Here is a 20,365-nt window from a genome sequence, read left to right as displayed (position 1 = left end):
GATATTGCCAAGGTTGAGAGACACTCAAACTATCACATAGGAAGGATGATCTTTGAGTAATTTATTCTTGATTATGGGTTTCAAATAAGCCTCCATCCTCAATCACATTGTCCCTTTCTTGAGGAATAAGAAAAAAACTCAATTCACATTATCAGTGTGCATTTGGCAAAGCGCAAATAAAGCCAGCTTTCGGCTTATTTTGGCAGGCCTCGCGCGCACACAAAATCTTTTCTCCCTTCTTTTCTACAGTACTTTCATCAAATAAGCAATCATACAGAACACAGCAGACTTACATATTGCCTTCAAGATGAAGACTTATAGATACTTTTTCAATTTTCAAATGTCAAACATAGAAATAACGTACATCTGCAAGAATCACATGGCAACAGTATTTTCAGTTAAGCTGCTGTCTCCTTGAAGCTCTTAGTCAACCATATTGCAGTTTCCCTTGGAGAAACCTTCTCCGGCCCAAATGGCTTCAACAGCACGCCAAGCTCCTCAAACCTTTCTTGTTGTAGGAGTCGTGCACTGAACTCAAGCAGCCCTTCCAATGCCTCAGCACGTTGCTGGAACGAGGAGGTGTCAAAACGGCGCTGTTGTGATTCAGAAGAAGAACGACTTGAAACACCAGTTTGTGGATTATGCTCAGAGCATTCACTGCCATTCCTTGCAGCTCCATGGCTGGCATCAGTGAAACTAGGCTTGACAAAGTTTTTTTCCACTACTTGGACAGTGCACTTGTCCTTTGTGATTGAACGATTAGCACTATCTGGTGAGGTAGAAGAGTACTGTGCAGATGATGAAGTTTGGCGGATTGGAAAGAGAGGGTCTTCAGAAGAAGCTAAGGGGAATTCAGCCATCTTGTCAATCCGTGGGGCATTGACAGAAACATCTGGAGAGTCCATGCTGTGAAGGAAACCAACGTTGGCTTTGTAAGGAGTTTCTGAAGCCACAACTCTTGTTGGCAATGGAAGAGATGCTCTTCGTGTTGGATGAGTAGATCTTCTCACTGGAGTTTGTGACATCGGAAGCTGTAAACATAAGCATTTGGTTAAAATAATCAACCACTGACACATAACACAAAGACAAGAGTACAAGACTTAATATTTTTCTCAAGATGGAAATTTTAAGAAATTGTATCAAGCACTAGAAGTCATTGAATAAGAAACCATCAGCCACCCCTAGTAAGAAAAAGAAAGAATTCTAGAGCTATATTCATGCATCTATACTTACTGAGTCACGTTTTGAACCCATGTGGGATTTCTTTGATGGCAGTGTCTGTTTCCTTGGTGTAGCAAAAACTGTTCTCGGTGTCAATCTTGGGATTTGGGAAACACTAGAAAACTTTGTGGTTATTGACTCGTCAATATCATATTCTTTGTACAGGCCACAACCAACAGATAATTCTATGAACTTTTGATTCAAGCCTGCAAAGTCATCTGCTCTTTGAGAAGAACATAGGGAGTCTTGTTCAGTTCCAGATATACTAGGATTCAAGGTCCTGTCATTGCTGAATGACCTCCCCTTCTCTTGGACAGAATGAATAGAAATTGTTTCTGGCTCCACAAATCTTGTTCTCTTTATGTAGTTGGAATCAGACCATTGAACTGGGAATGTATTCCGTGTAGGGCTATTCAGTTTTAAATGAATTTTAAGGATGTATGGTTGAAGATGTGGGTGAGTGAGCAACTCTGCAGCCTGGCAAAACCAAAATTATATTTTGGTGAATAAGTATGAAGAAAGATTGCTGGAGCATATACACTTGAATAAAACATATTTTCAATCAAAAAGCTGTGGCAGTCAAACGACAACAAAGAACCCAAGCCCAACGTGACATAACATGGACTTGGGAATGGGTCTTAATTTGGGAAACTTAAAATTTGAGCCCTACTTTTACCAGTGTCTTAAAACTTGGGTTAATTTTGTTTATAGAACTGCAGAATGTTTCCATACCTACAGTAATTACCAGAATTTATATAATATTACCGATCTCATTTGTTTTAACACAATCCCAAGCATCATACCCATAGGTTTAATTATTAATTTATCAAATGGAAGTGACTCAGGCAACTGTATTGACAGTCCAGAGACATGTGCAATATTACTTCCGTGACCATCTATTACTTTCAATGTGAAATCCAAATGCCTGATCAGATGAAAGAAAATACACTACAGGTGTATCTCTTGTTTCAAATAATGAGATTCTTGAACTGTCTCTTTGTTTCCATATCTACATGAATGTGTTGATAAATGAAAAAAGTCTTAAAAGAAAGAAAAAATAGAGCATACACTTGGTCTGAGTTCTGGATTTTTCCGCAGCATGCTTTTGATGAGCCCTCGACTGACCAATGAAATCAAGAAATGGGTCAGGGAAACCACAGAGGTGATCAAGGCCCATTAGTGTATGGAAAAGAGTGCAAATAATTTTTTTTTTAAACAGCTGTTTATATAAAACCTAAATATTTATTGTATACTTATTTTTTTTAAAGTAAAAGAGTGCAACAACATCGTTATTTTCTAATGAGATTGAAAATGTCAAGACATTACATAACAGAAAACAATGTAGATGGATTTTTTTTTTCAGAACTTAAGCTTGTAATGCAGATGGAGAGGAAGAGGACTCACAATCCACCAGAATACATGGCTGGAAGGGGGGAAACAATAGATTTGTTTATTTTGTTAATCAGAGCTTGCATATCCTGTCCGGTAAAAGAAGACAGAAACACATAATGGTTATAGTAAGGGCAAGAAACCATTATAATTATACACAAAAATGGCCAGGGAAATGGAATCATTCATTATACTCTAAAATAGAATCTACAACAACTCCAGTTGATTCTAATCACATCTAACAGAAAATTATCTTTCCACGGTTTAAAGTCCTTATTAGGATCTCAAAGAGATGTATCTTATTGACAATTTGAAATCTTGGTAAACACCCTGACGCGGGAGACCCAAGAAAATTATTATTTAGTATTATTTATGTTTGCAAGTCAATTGTATTTTTATGTTTCAAGTCCTAGTAGTTTATTAGGCTATTAGTATTTTAGGGGGTGGGTTGTGTGGTTTAAACAACAATTTTCGTTGTTTAAACAACAAAACATGTATTTCCGCAACACTTTTTCACCCATACGTATTTCCACAATACTTAAACAATGTTGCTAAAACAACATTACCAAACGGGCTCTTAATTTTGGAAGCAAGGTTTTTTTTTGTAATAAAACAATTTGGGTTTCTTAACCAATTAGAACTAGGGTTTAGTAATCCTACATTAGCAACCTCTTGTACTCCTTGAGGAGATAGATAGTTGATATTTTGATGAGTGAAAAAATGGTCGTTTGGTCTGGTGCTGACTCCACGTCTACCCTAAGTGTTAACTCTTAGTGGTTTCTCCGCTTGGTGCTGACTTCAAGTCAGGCATAGGTGCTGACTCCTAGGTCATATCCTTTTATTTTATTGTTGCTTCAGTTTTGTTTTGATTGTCCTGCGTTAGTTTTGGTATCAGAGTAAACACCAATCTATTTGAAGTATCATCCCAGTCACGAACCACAAAATAGTAAGTTAGAGAGAAACACAAGAAATCCTGTGGTAATTCTCAATAATTGCTATCTGTAGAACCCAACATCTTAATTGTATCCTGGGGACAAATTTGCAATAATCCTTAAGCAATAATAGTGTGGGGGCAAATATTGTTTAAGGAAAACAATATAGTACCTTCAAATTATCTATTTTCTATTTGTCTTTTGTGTTAATCTTGTTCTTCCATTATTACTTTGTGTAATATCCCCAACAATCTTAGACAATATTTCCTACAATGGAAGAAACAAGTGATTTTTCAACATTGAAGATGTTGAATCATGAGTTGGTGAAATTAGATCGCCTTGATGGAACCAATTTCTCTCAATGTAAAGACAAGATGAAATTCCTACTTATTGCACTGAAACTTTTCTCTGTCTTGGACCCAAATTTGATGTCTTTTCCTACTGCAAGTGTTGAAGACACTGATGAGATAAAGGCACAAAGAAAGAAACGGGAGGAAGATGAACTGATTTGCAAATGGCACATTCTCAATCCTCTTTCAGATCGTCTCTATGATCTCTACACATCGATGAAGTCACTAAAGGAGATTTGGAATGCTTTGGAGGCAAAGTACAAAACTGAGAAAGTAGGTACGAATAAATTTATTATTCAAATGTATTTTGATTATAAAATGCTTGATAATATCTCAGTTTTGGATCAAGTGCATGAGTTACAGATTTTGGACAGTAAACTCCGTGATTTGTCAATCAATATTCCTGAATTATTTCAAATGGGTGCAATCATTGCGAAACTTCCACCAAGTTGGAACAATTTTAAGAAGAAGTTTCTGCATATGTCGGAAGATCTCACTTTAGAACAATTCAGACAACATCTTCAAATTGAAGAGGAAAGTTGGGTTAGAGATGGGACTAACACCTATTCTAAAGTAAATGTAAACAATGTTCAAAGTGGGAGTTCAAGTAAGACTAATAAACACTTGAAAGTGAACAAAAGTGGGAGTGGTTTCAAGAAGAACAACTCCAAGAATCCCAACAAGGATAAGAAGAACCGGGCTTGTTTCCATTGTAGAAAGAAAGGTCATTACATTTGCGAATGTAAACTCTTAAAGAACAAAAAGAAGGATGAAGAAAGCAATGCCAATGAAACAAATGTCATTGAGGACATTGTTGCTATAGTGAGTGGCATACATATTGATATGATCACTGTAATTCATATGGTTGTGATTGCAAATCTTTTTGATTGATGGTTCGATTTGGGTGCAACAGTGCAAGTGTGCAATAACAAAGAACAATTCAAGACTTATGATGAGTCTTCCATAAAACAAGAAGTGCTAATGGGCAATCATAATAAAGCAAAGGTTCTTGGAAAGGGCACCGTTGAAGTGAAGATGAGTTCCGGCAAGATGATCTTGAACAATATTTTTCATGTACCCAATATCAAGAAGAATCTTGTATCTACCAATTTGTTATGTAAGAGTGGTGTAAAAGCTGTACTTGAATCGAATAAGTTAATCTGTCCAAGAATGGGATATTTGTAGGAAAGGGATATGCTACTGATGGCATGTACAAATTAAGTATTATTAATAAACAAGTTTCTAGTTGTTCTTATATAATTGATTATTCATATTTGTGGCATGCTAGATTAGGACATTTAAATTTCAAATATTTGAAATTTATGTCAAACATGATATGATTTCATATAAGCATAATGATGAAAAAAAATGTGAAATTTGTATTCAAGCAAAGATGACAAAGAAACCTTTTTCTAAGTCCGATAGAAATTCTATTATGCTTGAACTTGTGCATTCTGATGTATGTGAATTGAATGATGTATTAACTAGAGAAGGTAAGAGATACTTCATTACATTCATTGATGAAGTTTGGAGAGAAACTCTTCAAACTTCTCATATATTTCTTTTTTGGGTGTAAATTTTGAAAATCTAACTGTTAAATTTCATGTTCCTTATGTTCTTAACATGCATATCAAATTTTATTCAAATCGTACACAATAGAATACTTTCCAAGAATATTAAACTATCTCCATATGAGTTATGGAATGGAAGGAAACCAAACCTTGATTATACCAAAGTGTGGGGATATTTAGCCTTTTATAGAGTGGTTGATCCAAAAAGAACAAAATTAGGACCAAGAACTATGAAAAGTATGTTTGTAGATAATGCTGAAAATTCAAAGGCATATAGATTATTCAACTTAAGCTCTAATACAATGGTGGAATCAAGAGATGTTAAATTTATTGAGGATAAATTCAGTAAAGATTCCATGGATGCCTTGATACCTACTCAAACACAATAAGGTAACTCTAATCCTAATACTACTTTGGGAGGTACTAAAAAGATCGAAAGTGGTTCACCAAGTGAACAAAGAAAGAGTCAAAGAATAAGAAAAGAAAAAACTTTGGTCCGGATTTCATTTCTTATCAAGCTCAATTGTCCTAAATAAAATATCCAGTGCTTAACACGAAGGATGATCCTAAAACAATCGAAAGAGCTATAACTTCTAGAGATTCAGCCTTTTGGAAAAAAACTGTAAATGATGAGATGGACTCAATATTATCCAATAATAATTGGGTCCTAGTGAATTTACCTATTGATTCAAAACCAATTGATTGTAAATAGGTATTTAGAAGAAAATATAATACTAATAAATTAATTCAAACCTTTAAAGCAAGATTGGTGGCAAAAGACTTTAAACAAAGGGAAGGAATAGATTATTTTGATACTTATGCACCGGTAGCTAAGATCACGTCTATTCGTATGTTGTTAGCACTTGCATCCATATACAAATTAATTGTATATCAAATAGATGTAAAGACAGCTTTCCTAAATAGTGATCTTGATGAAGAAGTTTACATGGAGAAACCTGAGAGTTTTGTACTTCCTAGAAATGAAAAGAAAGTTTGCAAATTAAAGTCCTTGTATGTCTTGAAACAAGCTCCAAAACAATGACATGAGAAGTTTGACTTAGCAATATTGTTGAATGGTTTTGTGCACAATAGTTCTGACAAATGTATGTATTCCAAATTCATAAAGAAATATAGAGTCATTGTATGTCTTCATGTCGATAACATGCTCATATATGGTACAAATATGAAAGGTGTACGTGAAACCAAAAAGTATCTTTCTTCTTTTCTTCTATATTTCAAATGAAAGATTTAAATAAAGTAGATACTATTTTAGGAATCAAAATTAAAAGACATAGTCAGGGCTTTGCACTGTGTCAATCTTATTATGTTGAGGAAGTGCTTCTAAGATTTGAACATCTTAATATAAAGGAAGCAAATACACCTTTCAATCGGAGCATAAAACTGGGTGAAAACATTGGAAGAGCAATAACACAGCTCAAGTATGCTAGTGCTATTGGTAGCATAATGTATGCTATGCATTATACAAGACCAGACATATCATTTTCAATGGGCAAACTTTCTAGACTTACAAGTAATCCAAGTGTGGATCACTGGAAAGCAATTGGTAGAGTTCTTGATTATTTAAAGAAAACCATAAGTTTGGGACTCTTTTATTCCGAATTTCCAGTTGTGTTGGAAGGTTATTCGAATGCTAGTTGGATTACTAGTGTAAGTGATAACAAATTCATGTTTGGTTGGATATTCACTCTTGATGGGGGTGCCATCTCTTGAGCATCAAAGAAACAAACGTGTATTGCTCACTCCACCATGGAATTATAATTTATAGTTTTGGTAGCAGCGGGCAAGGAAACAAAATGGCTAAGAAATATGTTGTTAGACATTGAGTTGTGGCCACAACCAATAACAGCCATTTCGGTGTATTGCGATAGTGAAGCCACTTTGGGCAGAACATACAGTAAAATGTATAATGGTAAGTTTAGACATATAGGTTTAAGACATGATTACATAAGACAATTAATTGAAACTGGTACCATTTCAATTGTCTATGTAAGGTCAAATAATAATTTGACAGACCCTTTTACCAAAGCAATGTCGCGAGATATGGTTGGAGTAACATCAATTGGAATGAGACTAAAACCATTCTATTAAGAGAATCACCAATAATGGGAACCCAACCTCGAATTGACTTAATTTAAAGAGGTTTAAAGACTAACAACAAGCTATTGATATGTGGTTAGTAAGAGCACTAATTTTGTGCTTCATTCAGGATGGATTAGTGCAGACTGTTACAATGTAATTGAAGATGAGTTTTAACACTTTTAATGAAGTTCATAAAGTACAAATGTCTATGTAATAGGAACATAAGAAAGAACTTCACCTTTGTGAACATAGAAGTGGTGCCGCTTCTAGCAAGAGTAAAAGGTTTTCTCTTGTAAATGTTTACTAAACCAGAAATAGCACAAGACCATAATAGTGCTAACAACAGTGGATTTCTAAATGTGTTGTGGATTATTCGCATGTGTATGTTGTTTTTGATTTTAACACATAAGAGTTTTGGTTTAAGCACCAAACCACCATTAATTTTGTTGATTTCTTGAGCAATTACACAAAGGCGAGATTTAATTTGAAAGACACCTTCCATCATGCACAATAGAATATCAATTAAGTAAAACATACATTATTAATTTATTACAACCTAGTGGGGGATTGTTGTATATATAGGTATATACATGAATAAGTTTTAATAATGATGTTTGAGTTTGGAGAATGTTGTTTCATAAAGTAAAAATTCAAGTTCTGAAATTTTCTAAGTGAAAATTCGAAATTCAGCATTTTTTATTGGTCAAAACTTTGGTTCGATCGATCGAAATGATAAGAATATAATCTTGGAGCCTCTGGATGAATCAATCGCATTCGATTCCTATTCGATCGATCGAAAGAGCACTCGATCGATTGAAAGGAACTTTCAACCTATCGAAAAGTTGTAAGACAGGATTTTCTGTAGAATTTTCTGGTGACTATTCTGAATGTTTGAAAATGTATCAAGTTTTATGAACGGTTTTATGAAATATTTTGACTCTCCATACATGCTTTTTTATGAAAATAACCCTATGGGTATAAATAGTTAGAGAGAAACACAAAAAATCCTATGATAATTCCCTAAAATTGCTATCTGTAGAATCCAACATCTTAGTTGTATACTGGAGACAAATTTGCGATAACCCTTTAGCAACAATAATGTGGGGGCAAATATTATCTAAGGAAAACGATATTGTGCCTCCAAGTTATCTATTTTTTATTTATCTTTTGTGATAATATTGTTCTTTCATTATTACTTTGTGTAATATCCCTAACAATTCCCAGACCCACCGTGAATCACCAATCTCTCCTTCCTCAAGCCATATCACCACCATTAACATAAACAACCCAGCCACTCCAAGACCCCAACCCCACTGCCACACTCAAATCACCAACCCTTCGCAACCACGAAGACAGAGAAGAAGTCATGTTGCCGCCGACCCAAATCATCAATTTTTGCCCTCCCTCGCAACGGCGATCCACCTCCATCGATGCTTGCTTGCCACCATAACTACCACTATACACACTCGCAAGCCCCAGTTGTAGCGACCCACCATGAGCACCTTCCATCCCTGCCTTGTGCCGCCATGACCTTCACTTGCTAACTGCCGTTCCACTGCAAGTACCCCATTGACCCAATCTCAACTGCAAGTACCCCATTGACCCAATCTCAAAGGTAGCCCAGTACAATCCCTTTTGTGTTATCCACTTTCTTTTGCCAAATATATATATTCTAACCAACCTATTTTAGAAACAAACCCTATCCCGACCCATTTGTTAACAAGCCCAAAGCCCGCACTTTACAACACTAGTTTTCTTTAAAAAAAAATACAAGACCCAGCCCACAAAATCCAAACTTGTCAACCAACCTAGTCCCAACAACTATTTGAGAGAATAGTCTTAGAAGCCTATTCCAACGATTTGTCCAGAGAACATCACAGCAACCCTGGTTCTTGTTCCAACTTCCAACTATTTGTTGAAGCACTATTTTAGAGAATCATGGTAATATCAAAAACACCTTATTTTGATAGTTATAAAAATAATCCAAGGGATTTTGTCAACTAGATGAACGAGATGGAGCAATTCTTTGAGCAAGAAAATTTTGCGAATAACATAAAGGTTAGGTATGTAAAGTTGAAGTTAAGAGGTGGAGCACAACTATTTTGGGAAGATTTTGAATATTTCCGCCATATAAAGTATGAATCTGCCATTAGTGTGTGGGAAGATATGAAAGAAAAGCTTTGTGACGAGTATTTGTCACCATACTTTCGAGCTAAGTATCTACTCCAATCTCACTGTGGTACTTTTCAAGTTGAAACAAATAGGATGAATCATCATCCCATTTCATGTCCTCAGTTTTGAACAATTTACCAAGGAATTAAAGAAATTATCTAAAAAGCTCATGAAATGTGTTCAAGACATGATTGCTCAAATGAATCAAATGAAGACTCAAACTAATTCAATTGGGAAACTAAAGATAATTGATCACAATGAAATTATTGCTGCCCCCATAGAAGACAACATTGATGATGATATGTTGGTAGTGGAGAAACCTCAAGTAACACCAAAGCCTAATGTTGACAAAGACACATACATGCCTCAACAAGTGTTGCTTTAACATGCGTGCAAGGAAACGAATCTATTGAAGAGCAGCAAGGTGAAGAGATGGTTTTTAAAGAGAGTATTATGTTAGAGGGTACACATGATGTGATATTGGAAGCTAATGAATCTACTTTTGATCAGCCTTCCATGGTGCATGAAGACTAAAAGTTTGCTAAAGTGGAGAAAATGAATAACATAGTGCTTCCAATGGTTCAAGATAAGATTGTGTTGATTCCACACATTGATTTTGTTATTCCAGAAGAGTTTGACATGGTGGAATTCAAGGTTTTTCTTCTCTGTGCTCCCTAAGGTGATTCCAGACTTGAAACAAGTGTTACTTGTCAACATCCTAATTCTTCAATGCTTTAGAACTCGAGGTGGAGTTTTCCCCAACTAGAAGAGAATGATGCGGGAGATGTAAGAAAATTATTATTTAGTATAATTTATGTTTGCAAGTCAATTGTATTTTTATGTTTTAGGTCCAATTAGTTTATTAGGTTATTAGTATTTTAATTTGGAAGTAAGGTTATTTTTGTAATAAGGCAATTAGGGTTTTCTACCCAATTAGAAATAGGGTTTAACAATCCTTTATAAGCAACCTATTGTACTTCTCGAAGAGATAGTTGATATTTTGATGAATGAAAAAATGTTTGTTTGGTCTCTTTTGGCCTGATGCTGATTTCAGGTCTACCCTAGGTGCTAACTCTTAGTGGTTTTTCCGCTTGGTGCTGACTCCAAGCCAAGCCCAAGTGTTGACTCCTAGGTCATATCCCTTTATTTTATTGTTATTTCAGTTTCGTTTTGGTTTGCGTTACACCCAATTTTATTTTCATAAAGGACACATTTTAAGGTAGGCATTTCTTCAATTACAATGCAAAACTAAAATTATTCATTACTAATTAAGTAATAAATCAAATTGTCAATTACATTGCAACACAATCAGAAAGGCATGCCAACCTCACTGTTTTACACGGTTCCTTTCTTTCTTCTTTATTCTTCAATCCCCCACTCTCCCACCAGTTTTTCCTTTCTGTTTCCTAGCTAATTTTCCTAACGATGGGTGTGAACAACTTTGCAGCATTATGAGTAATTGCTCAAAGCTCAAAATCAATGCTTTCCAAACAGAATTATCACAAATCAAATCATAACGAACTCTTATATAAGGTCCCATATGGTCCAAAACTTGATTTACTATCATTATCAAAGAGCTCCTGAAGCCTACTTAATTTGAGGGGGGAAAAGTTGGGGGGGGGTTGTTCAAAGTGATCGTTACATTAAATGCCTTGTTACTTGACAATGTCACTATGTATGGAAAAGAGACAACTTGATTTACTGTCATCGTCAAAGGGTTCCTGAAGCCGACTTAATTTGAGGAAAAACTAAAAAAGGAGGGGGCGGGTTGATCATTACATTAAATGTCTTGTTACTTAAAAATGTCACTATGTATGGAAAAGAGATAATATAACAATAATCCATACTTTAAGTAACTGCAAGTCAGAAACTTACATAAGCTTTAAATGGAGGCCTGTGAGCGGTCATTTCATATATACAGCATCCTGGAATATGCATCATATTATATATGCACATGAAAAGAAAATTCCAGCTAAAGTTCAACAATGATTAAAATTTAATTCACCTAAAGACCATATGTCTGATTTGGAACCATATGGTATATCAGCAAGAAGCTCAGGGCACATGTAGCTTGGGGTTCCCACAACCTGCATATGGAGAAGAAAATTCACGGTAACTATACAAAGCAGAGGGTGGAAAAAAGATGTATCTATATCTTCAATGATAATGACTTACCGAGGAAGCAAGATCGTCAGAAGTTAACATCTTAGCAAGGCCAAAATCACCTGTGACCAATATGTATTTTAAATTGGTAACACTAATTAAAACATAGAGCTATAAAACAGGGCATATTTGAACAGATACAAAAACAAATTTACAAAGTTCAACAATAAAGGGATCAACAACTTACCTAGACGTATGTCTTGATCTTTTGTTAGAAATATATTTGAGCACTGAAGCAATTTGGAACACCATCAGTGCAAATCAGCTTTTGGCTTTCACATATAAAATCTAGCTAGATTTTCTCAGTCAGTTTGCCACTAACCTTGACATCACGGTGAAGAATATGGTTAGCATGCAAGTAATCAAGTGCCATGAGGAGTTGAACAAGCCACTTGCAAAGTTTCTGCACTTACCAAAATTTCAAGAATGAAACATAATAGAGTACCACAGTATTCACCCAAGTTTCTAACATAGAAAGACCTTTCTTGTTTTTTCTTTTCTTTTTATTTGTAACTTACACACCCCGTGGGTCTTAAACTCACAACCTTACCCTCCATCTCATTATCAAAGGAAGAGAAAGCGCCATTTGAGCTAGAGCTCATTGGCTGGTCAATCATATTTCAAAAATAATAAAAAAACTAGACTCAAGTCATGTATCAACCTTCATTTAAAGCTCAATACAGTTATGAGCCTGGTAATCAATTATGCCTATAATACAAACGCCTTGATGCATTTCGTTCTGGCATCTTTTGCCCAAGCTCTACACATTTGTACTAGGTCTACTATCAAACATATATAAATATATATATATATATATATAATAAATAAATAAAAAAGAGAAAGTAGAAGCTCGGCAGCAATAGTGACAACCTCTTCAGGAAAATGAACACCATTGGCCCTTTTGATAGCCTCTGCCCTGTATAACATATGGCAATTATGCAAAGGTCAGAAAAATGCCAATAACAAATCCTGTCCAAGCAGGTAGCGTGACATTATATCAAATAACTAATTGAGCAAGAATTATAACTTACATGTCTCCTCCTTCACAATATCCTATGACAATGCATACAAAGCAACCCTGGAAGTGAAAAGACAAAAATGTCAATTGTAGAACTGGTAATAAATGAGGACATATGTTCTTTAAAATGCTTGGGGGGTCATAATAAAAAATTTACAAGGCTTCATTAGACGTAAAACAATTAAAGCACAAATTGATGCTAACCCTTTCCACCCAGGAATCTTTGTACTCTACAATAAATGGATTCCGTACTTTAGAAATAAGCTCCATCTGAAGAATTAAGAAAGAAGAAAGCATATTACAAGCTAAAATCATAGATAGAGGTACAATAAAGTCATCATTCTTTTAAATACCAACCATTAGGGAACATTATGTGTTTTAGTAGTTAGTATATCTTATGAAGAACCATATCAGGATCCAAACATCAAGCAAATATAAGACTTAATATTTTGCCCAAAAGCACCAAATAAGACTTAATGGATGGTTCCCATTTATGTTTTACAATCAATTGACAACAAAATATCTTTCAGTATTGAACAATGACTCTTAAATTTCACCTTTCAGAAATTTCCTAGCTTAAGAGAAACAAATTCTGTCAGTCCATTAAACCTTATATGGAAAGAGATAATGACCTTGATAATAGCTGTTTTCATTTTCAGAAAATGAAGAATAAAATGAAAACACTGACCTCCTGGTGCGCAGATCTGCGAGACCTATCAGTCTGGCGAGCAAGACGGATCTTTTTCAACACATACCTGAATTAAAAACAAACATTTTCACCTTGAACATAGTTCAACTCTCAAATCAAATTTTAAAACATAAACAGTAAGTGTCCTCACTTCTTTTTTTCTTGTCTATGCCTCACAAGAAGAGCAGAACCAAAAGAACCTTTCCCAATCTGCTCTAGAATTTCATATTGCTCCATTATACGTGTTCCCACTCTCCCCACTTGGGGTCTCCGTCTTAATGTGCTTTCGGTCCTAGCAAGTATTCATAGAAACATATAAATATGAAGGATCATACACAGACATTATAACAAGAAGGAATAGTGAGATAATGGCTACATTCTCCAATGATAGATTAAAAAAAAATTAACATTATGTTTGCTAGCTAAACACATATCTACTATAGAAATACAAATAAAACCAAGCCGAGAGTACAGTAAATTTACAAAAAGTATCACCTGAACCCCAGACCACTTACCAACCTGCTTAAGACTGTACATTACATGTCACGTGACATTACCACATGCCACAAGAAGGCATATACATGAGGATGTAACAGACCCCTAAAGGCCCATGATTTGAAGACCACGGCATAACTATACAGTTGATGTCCCAGGGGTTTAACTAGCAGGTCTAAACTTCACCTAGTTTCCCATCAATTTAAGTATGACTATGGGTATACAAAACAATTGTGTGGAGTTTTGGTCTTCAGAACATAGGCTACTCTTACAGACTTCTCCATGCCAGACTGTGATGCAGGACAACCAGAACAAAACTGAAAACAACAATAAAATAAATGGATATGGCCTAGGAGTCAGCACCAAGTGGGGAAATCACTAGGAGTCAGCACGTAGGGTAGACCTGAAGTCAGTATTAGACCAAAGAAAGACCAAACGACCATTTTTTCATTCATCAAAATATCAACTATCTCCTCAAAGAGTACAATAGGTTACTTATAAAAAATTGCTAAACCCTAGTTCTAATTGATTAGGAAACCCTAATTACCTTATTACAAAAATAATCTTACTTCTAAATTAAAATACTAATAGCCCAATAAACTAATAAGACCTAAAACATAAAAATACAATTAACTTGCAAACATAAATAATACTAAATAATAATCTTCTTGCGTCTCCCGCATTATTCGCCTCTGGTTGGAGAAAACTCGACCTCGAGTTCTAAAGCATTGAAGGATTAGGATACTGACAAGTAACACTTGCTTCAAGCCTGGAATCACCCTAGGGAAAAAAAAAAAAAAAAAAAAAAAAAAAAAAAAAAAAAAACCGTTGAATTCCACCATGTTAAACTCTTCTGGAATAACAAAATCAATGTGTAGAATCAACATAATCTTATCTTGAACCATTGGAAGCACTATGTTATCCACTTTCTCCACTTTAGCAAACTGTTTGTCTTCATGCACCATGGAAGGCTGATCAAAAGCAAATTCATTAGCTTCCAATATCACATCATGTGCACCCTCTAACATAAAACTCTCTTTAGACACCATCTCTTCACCTTGCTGCTATTCAATAGATTCATTTCCTTGCATGCATGTTAAAGCAACACTTGTCGGGGCATGTACGTCTATGTCAACATTAGGATTTGGTGTTGTTGGAAGATTCTCCACGACCAAGATATCATCATCAATGTTGTCTTCTATTGAGGCAGCAATAAGTTCATTGTGATCAAATATTCTTGGTTTCCCTATTGAATCGGTTTGAATCTTCTTTTGCTTCATCTAAGCAATCCTGTCTTGAACATCTTTCATGAGCTTTACAGATAATTCCTTTAATTCCTTGGTAGATAATTCTTTGATAGATTGTTCAAAAGTGCGTTGAGGACATGAAATGGGATGAGAATTCATCCTATGTGCTTTAACTTGAAAAGTACCACACTGAGATTGTGATAGATACTTAGCTCGAAAGTATGGTGACAAATACTCATCACAAAACTTTTTTTCATATCTTCCCACACATTAATGGCAGGTTCATAATTTAGATAGCAAAAATATTCAAGATTCTTCCAAAACATTTGTGCTCCACCACTTAACTTCAACTTCACATACCTAACCTTTTTGTTATCTGCAAAATTTGCTTGCTCAAAGAATTGCTCCATCCCATTCATCCAGTTGACAAAATCTCGTGGATTAGTTTTACAACCATAAAAAAAAAGTGCTTCAAATATTACCATGATTCTCTAAAATAGTGCTTCAACAAATAGTTGCTATGATTTTCTTTGGAAAAATTGTTGGAATGGGCTTCTAAGATTGTTCTCCCAAATAGTGGCTGGGATTGGGCTTGTTAACAGGTTTGGATTTCGTGCTCTTTTTTCTTTCTTTCTTTTTTATTTTATTTTTTTTATTTTTTTATTTTTGGGTATAGTGGGTGAGCACTCACTTAAAGGCTTGGGGTAAAATCTGACTTGGGTTGGTTTGTGAGATTTAACTGGACTGGGTCAGGGAATATTAAAATCCAAAAGGCTTCCTAATTGGGTGGGTCAAAAACAAGAGGGGGAACTTGACTAACAAATGGGTCGGATGAGGGTTTTCAAAGACTAAAGGGTACTTGAGTTAAAAAGAAAAGGACCGGGTTAGGCATTACCTTTGATATTGGATAGATGCAGGTTTGGCGTTGCAGTAGAACTAGCGGCATGCGAGGCTGAGGCTTCCGATGGTGTTGTGGTTGTGGCGGCTAGCCCTTCTGGCAGCTTGTGATGGCTGTGGGCAACAGCTTTGGAACGATGGGGTGAGATCAGTATTAACGAATTCTTGCGGTACTGTTCTAGTGGAGTGGGTTATGGGTTTTCTGAATCTGGTTTCTTTTATGGTGGTTGGCTTTTGTGTGGATATTGTGGTTTGATGGGATGAGAACCACGGCAATGAATTTTTTTTTTTTTGGGTGATATATTCTGGTTCTTTCCTGCGGTGATGGTTCAAAAGATCAATGTTTGCTCTGATACCAAAACTGACGCAAGACAAACACACTATTTCAATGGAGCAATTAAACAACAATAGAACAAAGGATAAACCCTAGGAGTCAGCACCTAAGGGTTGCTTGGAGTCAACACCAAGCAAAATTGGAGTCAGCACTAACGTAAAAGAAACACACGTTTTTAATAATTCTCAAAAGCTGTCTTACAATAATTAGAAAAATTCTTAAATAGCTAACAATAAAATGCATAAAAAAAACCCTAATTATTAAATGCTCGGGCTTGCTTAATCTCAAGCCCAATAACTAATAAGTTCCATCTATAAGGCCACAGGTTGGGCTGTCTTCTTTTTGCTCTTCCTCCCATACATGCATATAATTGGGGGCTTGTACCTTGTATCCACACCAGACTATGATGGATGCCATTGAACTACAACTGTTGTGAAAGGACAAAATTATCATAATCCTAGTATATTTTCAAGTTCTTCATAAAATATGTGTGCCATGGACTTCCATGGGATTCATTTTTTCCTATTTCCACCAACCCATTAACCTCTTTTGTTAATAAGCAATAATTGCTTAACTTAAACCCACTAATTTTTCCACAAGCAAACAAAACTCAAATACCGAGATTGAAATGAAACTTTATCCTCACCCTCCATCCCTTGTTCCATGGGAGGAGGAGAAGCCATTTGGTCCAAAGACCATTTGCATTACTCTCTGTAGCGTTTACATATATCTGAGGGAATTACCAATCTTTATTGGGTGTATGCATAGCAAGAGAAACACTTGGTTATTAGGTGTAAAACTCAGACAAATAAATTCTTGAATTCCAAAGGCATATATGGACCATAAGAAAGGAAAGGCATAAAGAGTTACATCTTTATGATAAGAAATGATGGTAAAATTCAAGTGCATCACGCTGTCCAAATTCCAGAACTATAAACATCACAACTCCTCTTAAATAGACAAGAACTATATCCATACAGAAGAAACTCCTTATAGTAAGCCAAGCATTATCACACCGTGGCTAATGAAGAGTGCGTAGGACCTACTTCATATTAAATCTTAACAAAACTATATATGAATAGAATGATAATTCTTTGACAATTAATGGAAATCTAACAATTATATTGACATTACTGAAAAGTTTAAAATGAATTAATTGGATCTATTAAAGCAGTAAAGTCAGTTTTCTTTGAAAACACTTAAAGTAAGAAAAGGACTTATTTTTATTAAGAAAATGACATTTATTTGAACCTAAAGCAAAAGGCCACATTTTTATTCAAAATAGTTGACAATGGTGTATGTGCCTCCATTTACACTTCCAATGCCCATACAATTCCAATCTAAACATAATAAGCTAATGAAAGTTCCACTAACACCATCAAATTTGAACAAAATGTACAAAATAATTGAAACAAAAACAACATAGTGTCCTTTTGGATAGCTTATTTATTGCCGGCTTATTTTACTATTCAATTTATTTTTGTAACTATTTATGAACTCCATTGCACTTTTTGATATTATTCATTATTCTCACGGTATTATTTCAATTAACTTTTACCTTTATCTATAGTTCTTTTAACAAAAAGTTTTCAGTTTTAGCAAAATAAATAAATCTCAAACAAAGCTAACTAGAAATTATTTTCGAGTTACCAATATGAATTGCTGCAGCACCAACAAGTTCAAGTAGATTCCAACTAATGTAGTAGCCACTACATGTAATGCATAAATCTTAGCAGTTAGGACCCCCACCAGTAAATACAAGAAATTTGTCAAGGAAAATCTCAAAGATGAAAGATTTAACACTCATCAAGAAAACTGAAAGAAAGCATTCACTTTTTGAAGCAGAAATTAGTGAAGAAACTGAAAGCAGTAGAACCCAGAAACAGTAACAATATTTTATAGCTGAGAAAGGTAAAACCATAAGATAAAAGACAAGAAAGTGAGAAAACCCACATAGGAGAAGCTGAGACTATAACAAGAAATTTTCTGGGTATAATGAAAAATAAACAAATGTTATAGGAAGTGGCAAAATGTTAAAGAAAAAAAATGGAAGTACCTGAAAGTTGAAGATAATTGCGGTGATAAAGATGACCCAGTTGTTGGGTTTGAGAGAAAATGGGAAGGAGCTCCAGTTTAAAGCATTTGAATTTGCAGAGCTATTTGAAAGAAAAAAACAACAGGAACTAAAAAAAATGGTCTCTTACCTACTTCTTGTTTTTTTCTTATTTTATTTGCTAGAGAGATGAGAGCGGCAAAAGAATTGGAAAGTAAGCAAAAGTGATACTGCTACTACTGTGTTATTTGTGAATTCAATTCAAAAAATGTGAAGAGAGAGAGAGTGTGGGGTCAGAGCATTTAAGATTTTGTTTGATTTTGGTGTTTTTGAGATTCCGGAAAGCGACAGGAAAGTGGAGGGAGTGCACGGGTGAAGGAAAACAAACAGGTCCCGATTCTGTATAACTGTATGTAGTACTACATTACAGGATACCTTTGTGTTCCATGATTCCATCCTCCATGTTAAGATTTTTTTTTTTTTTTTTTTTTTGTCTTTTTAATTAAAGACTTTCTTCTGTTTTCCATTTTTTATTATGAGGAAAAAAATTTTCCATTTTTTATTAAGGGGAAAAAAAAGTTTTAATCACAATCTATATATACATGTGTGACGTGGCAGACATATTTGCATATTATTATTTTAAGAGAAAATATTTTCTTAAACTTAATTTACAAATACCATTTAAAAGGTGAAAATAAATGTCCACATTTAAAATATGAATTTCAGGTTGCGTTTGTTTCAGTAGTAAACTAAAATCCGAAAACAATTTACACCCGGGTCTGTGTTTGGCACAACTTGAAAATAAAGTCAAAATAAAAATAGAATTCAATTTGACTGTAAAATTGGCTACACAACCAGTAAAATCATTTCAACCCTTATTTTACCTTTAATTCATTTCCATATTTCCTCACTCCTCACACTTTCCTCTCACACGGTCTGAATACTCCATTTAACTATCCACTCAAAGCTCACTTCAACTCATCCCTCCCTCCTCACGTGAAGCCACCGCCAGTCCAAGCTCCACCCCACGCACCAATGAGAGAGAGAGAGAGAGAGAGAGAGAGAGAGAGAGAGAGAGAGAGAGAGAGAGAGAGAGAGAGAGAGAGAGAGCTTCAGTTGTTCGTCGACACCAGTCTGAGCTCCACCCCACACTCTAACGAGCAGCGCCGCCATTTTCCCCTCCACGCTAGTGAGTTTTCTCACTTTTCTTCTCTGTCTCGGTCAACCTCACCTCGAGCTCTGCATGTACCCGATCCATAAAGCCATAACTCTCCCTCACGCCGGCGAAGCCCTACCCTCCTCCAACATCTCTGATTTGTGGCTCTATCGTAGCCTGCGAAGCTTTACTCTCAAACCCACCCTCTACAATACCCGATCCACATCCCCTCAAACCATTTAGCCAAATCCACCCTTAAACCCATCGAAAACTCCTATTTTCCACACCTCCTCTTCCCTTGTCTTCTCGGATCTGATATATATATATATATATTCATATAATTATATATATTTATTTAAATATATATTTATATTGTGGGGGTAGGAAGTTCGAGCAAGCGTGTTGGGCTATGGGCCATGCCCGAGGATGGTTAATGGGATTGTTGGGCCTAGGTCAATGGGCCGAGGACAAAGGAAAAGAATGATGGGTCAGCTCTAATTTTCGAAGACTTAGGCCACCTCAGGTGAGCTACAGGGAAAGTAGCAAAAAAACTCAGTCAATCATGAAAGATGAAATATC

The 20,365-nt window shown here is 35.3% G+C and overlaps 1 protein-coding gene across 3 annotated transcripts; it reads right to left on the bottom strand.

The window, feature by feature from the left end:
• Positions 1–126: 126 nt before the first annotated feature.
• LOC126708635 (serine/threonine-protein kinase Nek2) lies at positions 127–18,858 on the bottom strand. Of its 3 annotated transcripts, XM_050408463.1 has the most exons (16): positions 18,634–18,857; positions 16,242–16,559; positions 13,756–13,896; positions 13,605–13,671; positions 13,121–13,186; positions 12,930–12,976; positions 12,769–12,814; positions 12,221–12,301; positions 12,086–12,128; positions 11,911–11,960; positions 11,741–11,822; positions 11,611–11,660; positions 2,626–2,699; positions 2,290–2,341; positions 1,234–1,698; positions 127–1,031 (listed from the first exon to the last, which is right to left on the bottom strand). In XM_050408463.1, exons 3-16 carry the CDS (start codon positions 13,839–13,841, stop codon positions 399–401), a joined length of 1,842 nt encoding a protein of 613 aa, XP_050264420.1. In that variant the 5' UTR covers positions 13,842–13,896; positions 16,242–16,559; positions 18,634–18,857; the 3' UTR covers positions 127–398. The 3 variants fall into 3 exon arrangements, with proteins under 3 accessions (XP_050264420.1, XP_050264419.1, XP_050264421.1); XM_050408462.1 differs by lacking the exon at positions 16,242–16,559 and having other exon boundaries at positions 18,634–18,855; XM_050408464.1 differs by lacking the exons at positions 2,290–2,341; positions 2,626–2,699; positions 16,242–16,559 and having other exon boundaries at positions 18,634–18,858.
• Between the last annotated feature and the right edge of the window lie 1,507 nt (positions 18,859–20,365).

Source organism: Quercus robur, chromosome 12 (assembly GCF_932294415.1).
Source record: "Quercus robur chromosome 12, dhQueRobu3.1, whole genome shotgun sequence".
In the NCBI taxonomy this organism is placed as follows: domain Eukaryota; kingdom Viridiplantae; phylum Streptophyta; class Magnoliopsida; order Fagales; family Fagaceae; genus Quercus; species Quercus robur.
Note: the sequence above shows the minus strand (reverse complement) of the source record. Positions and strands in the feature narration are given on the sequence as shown.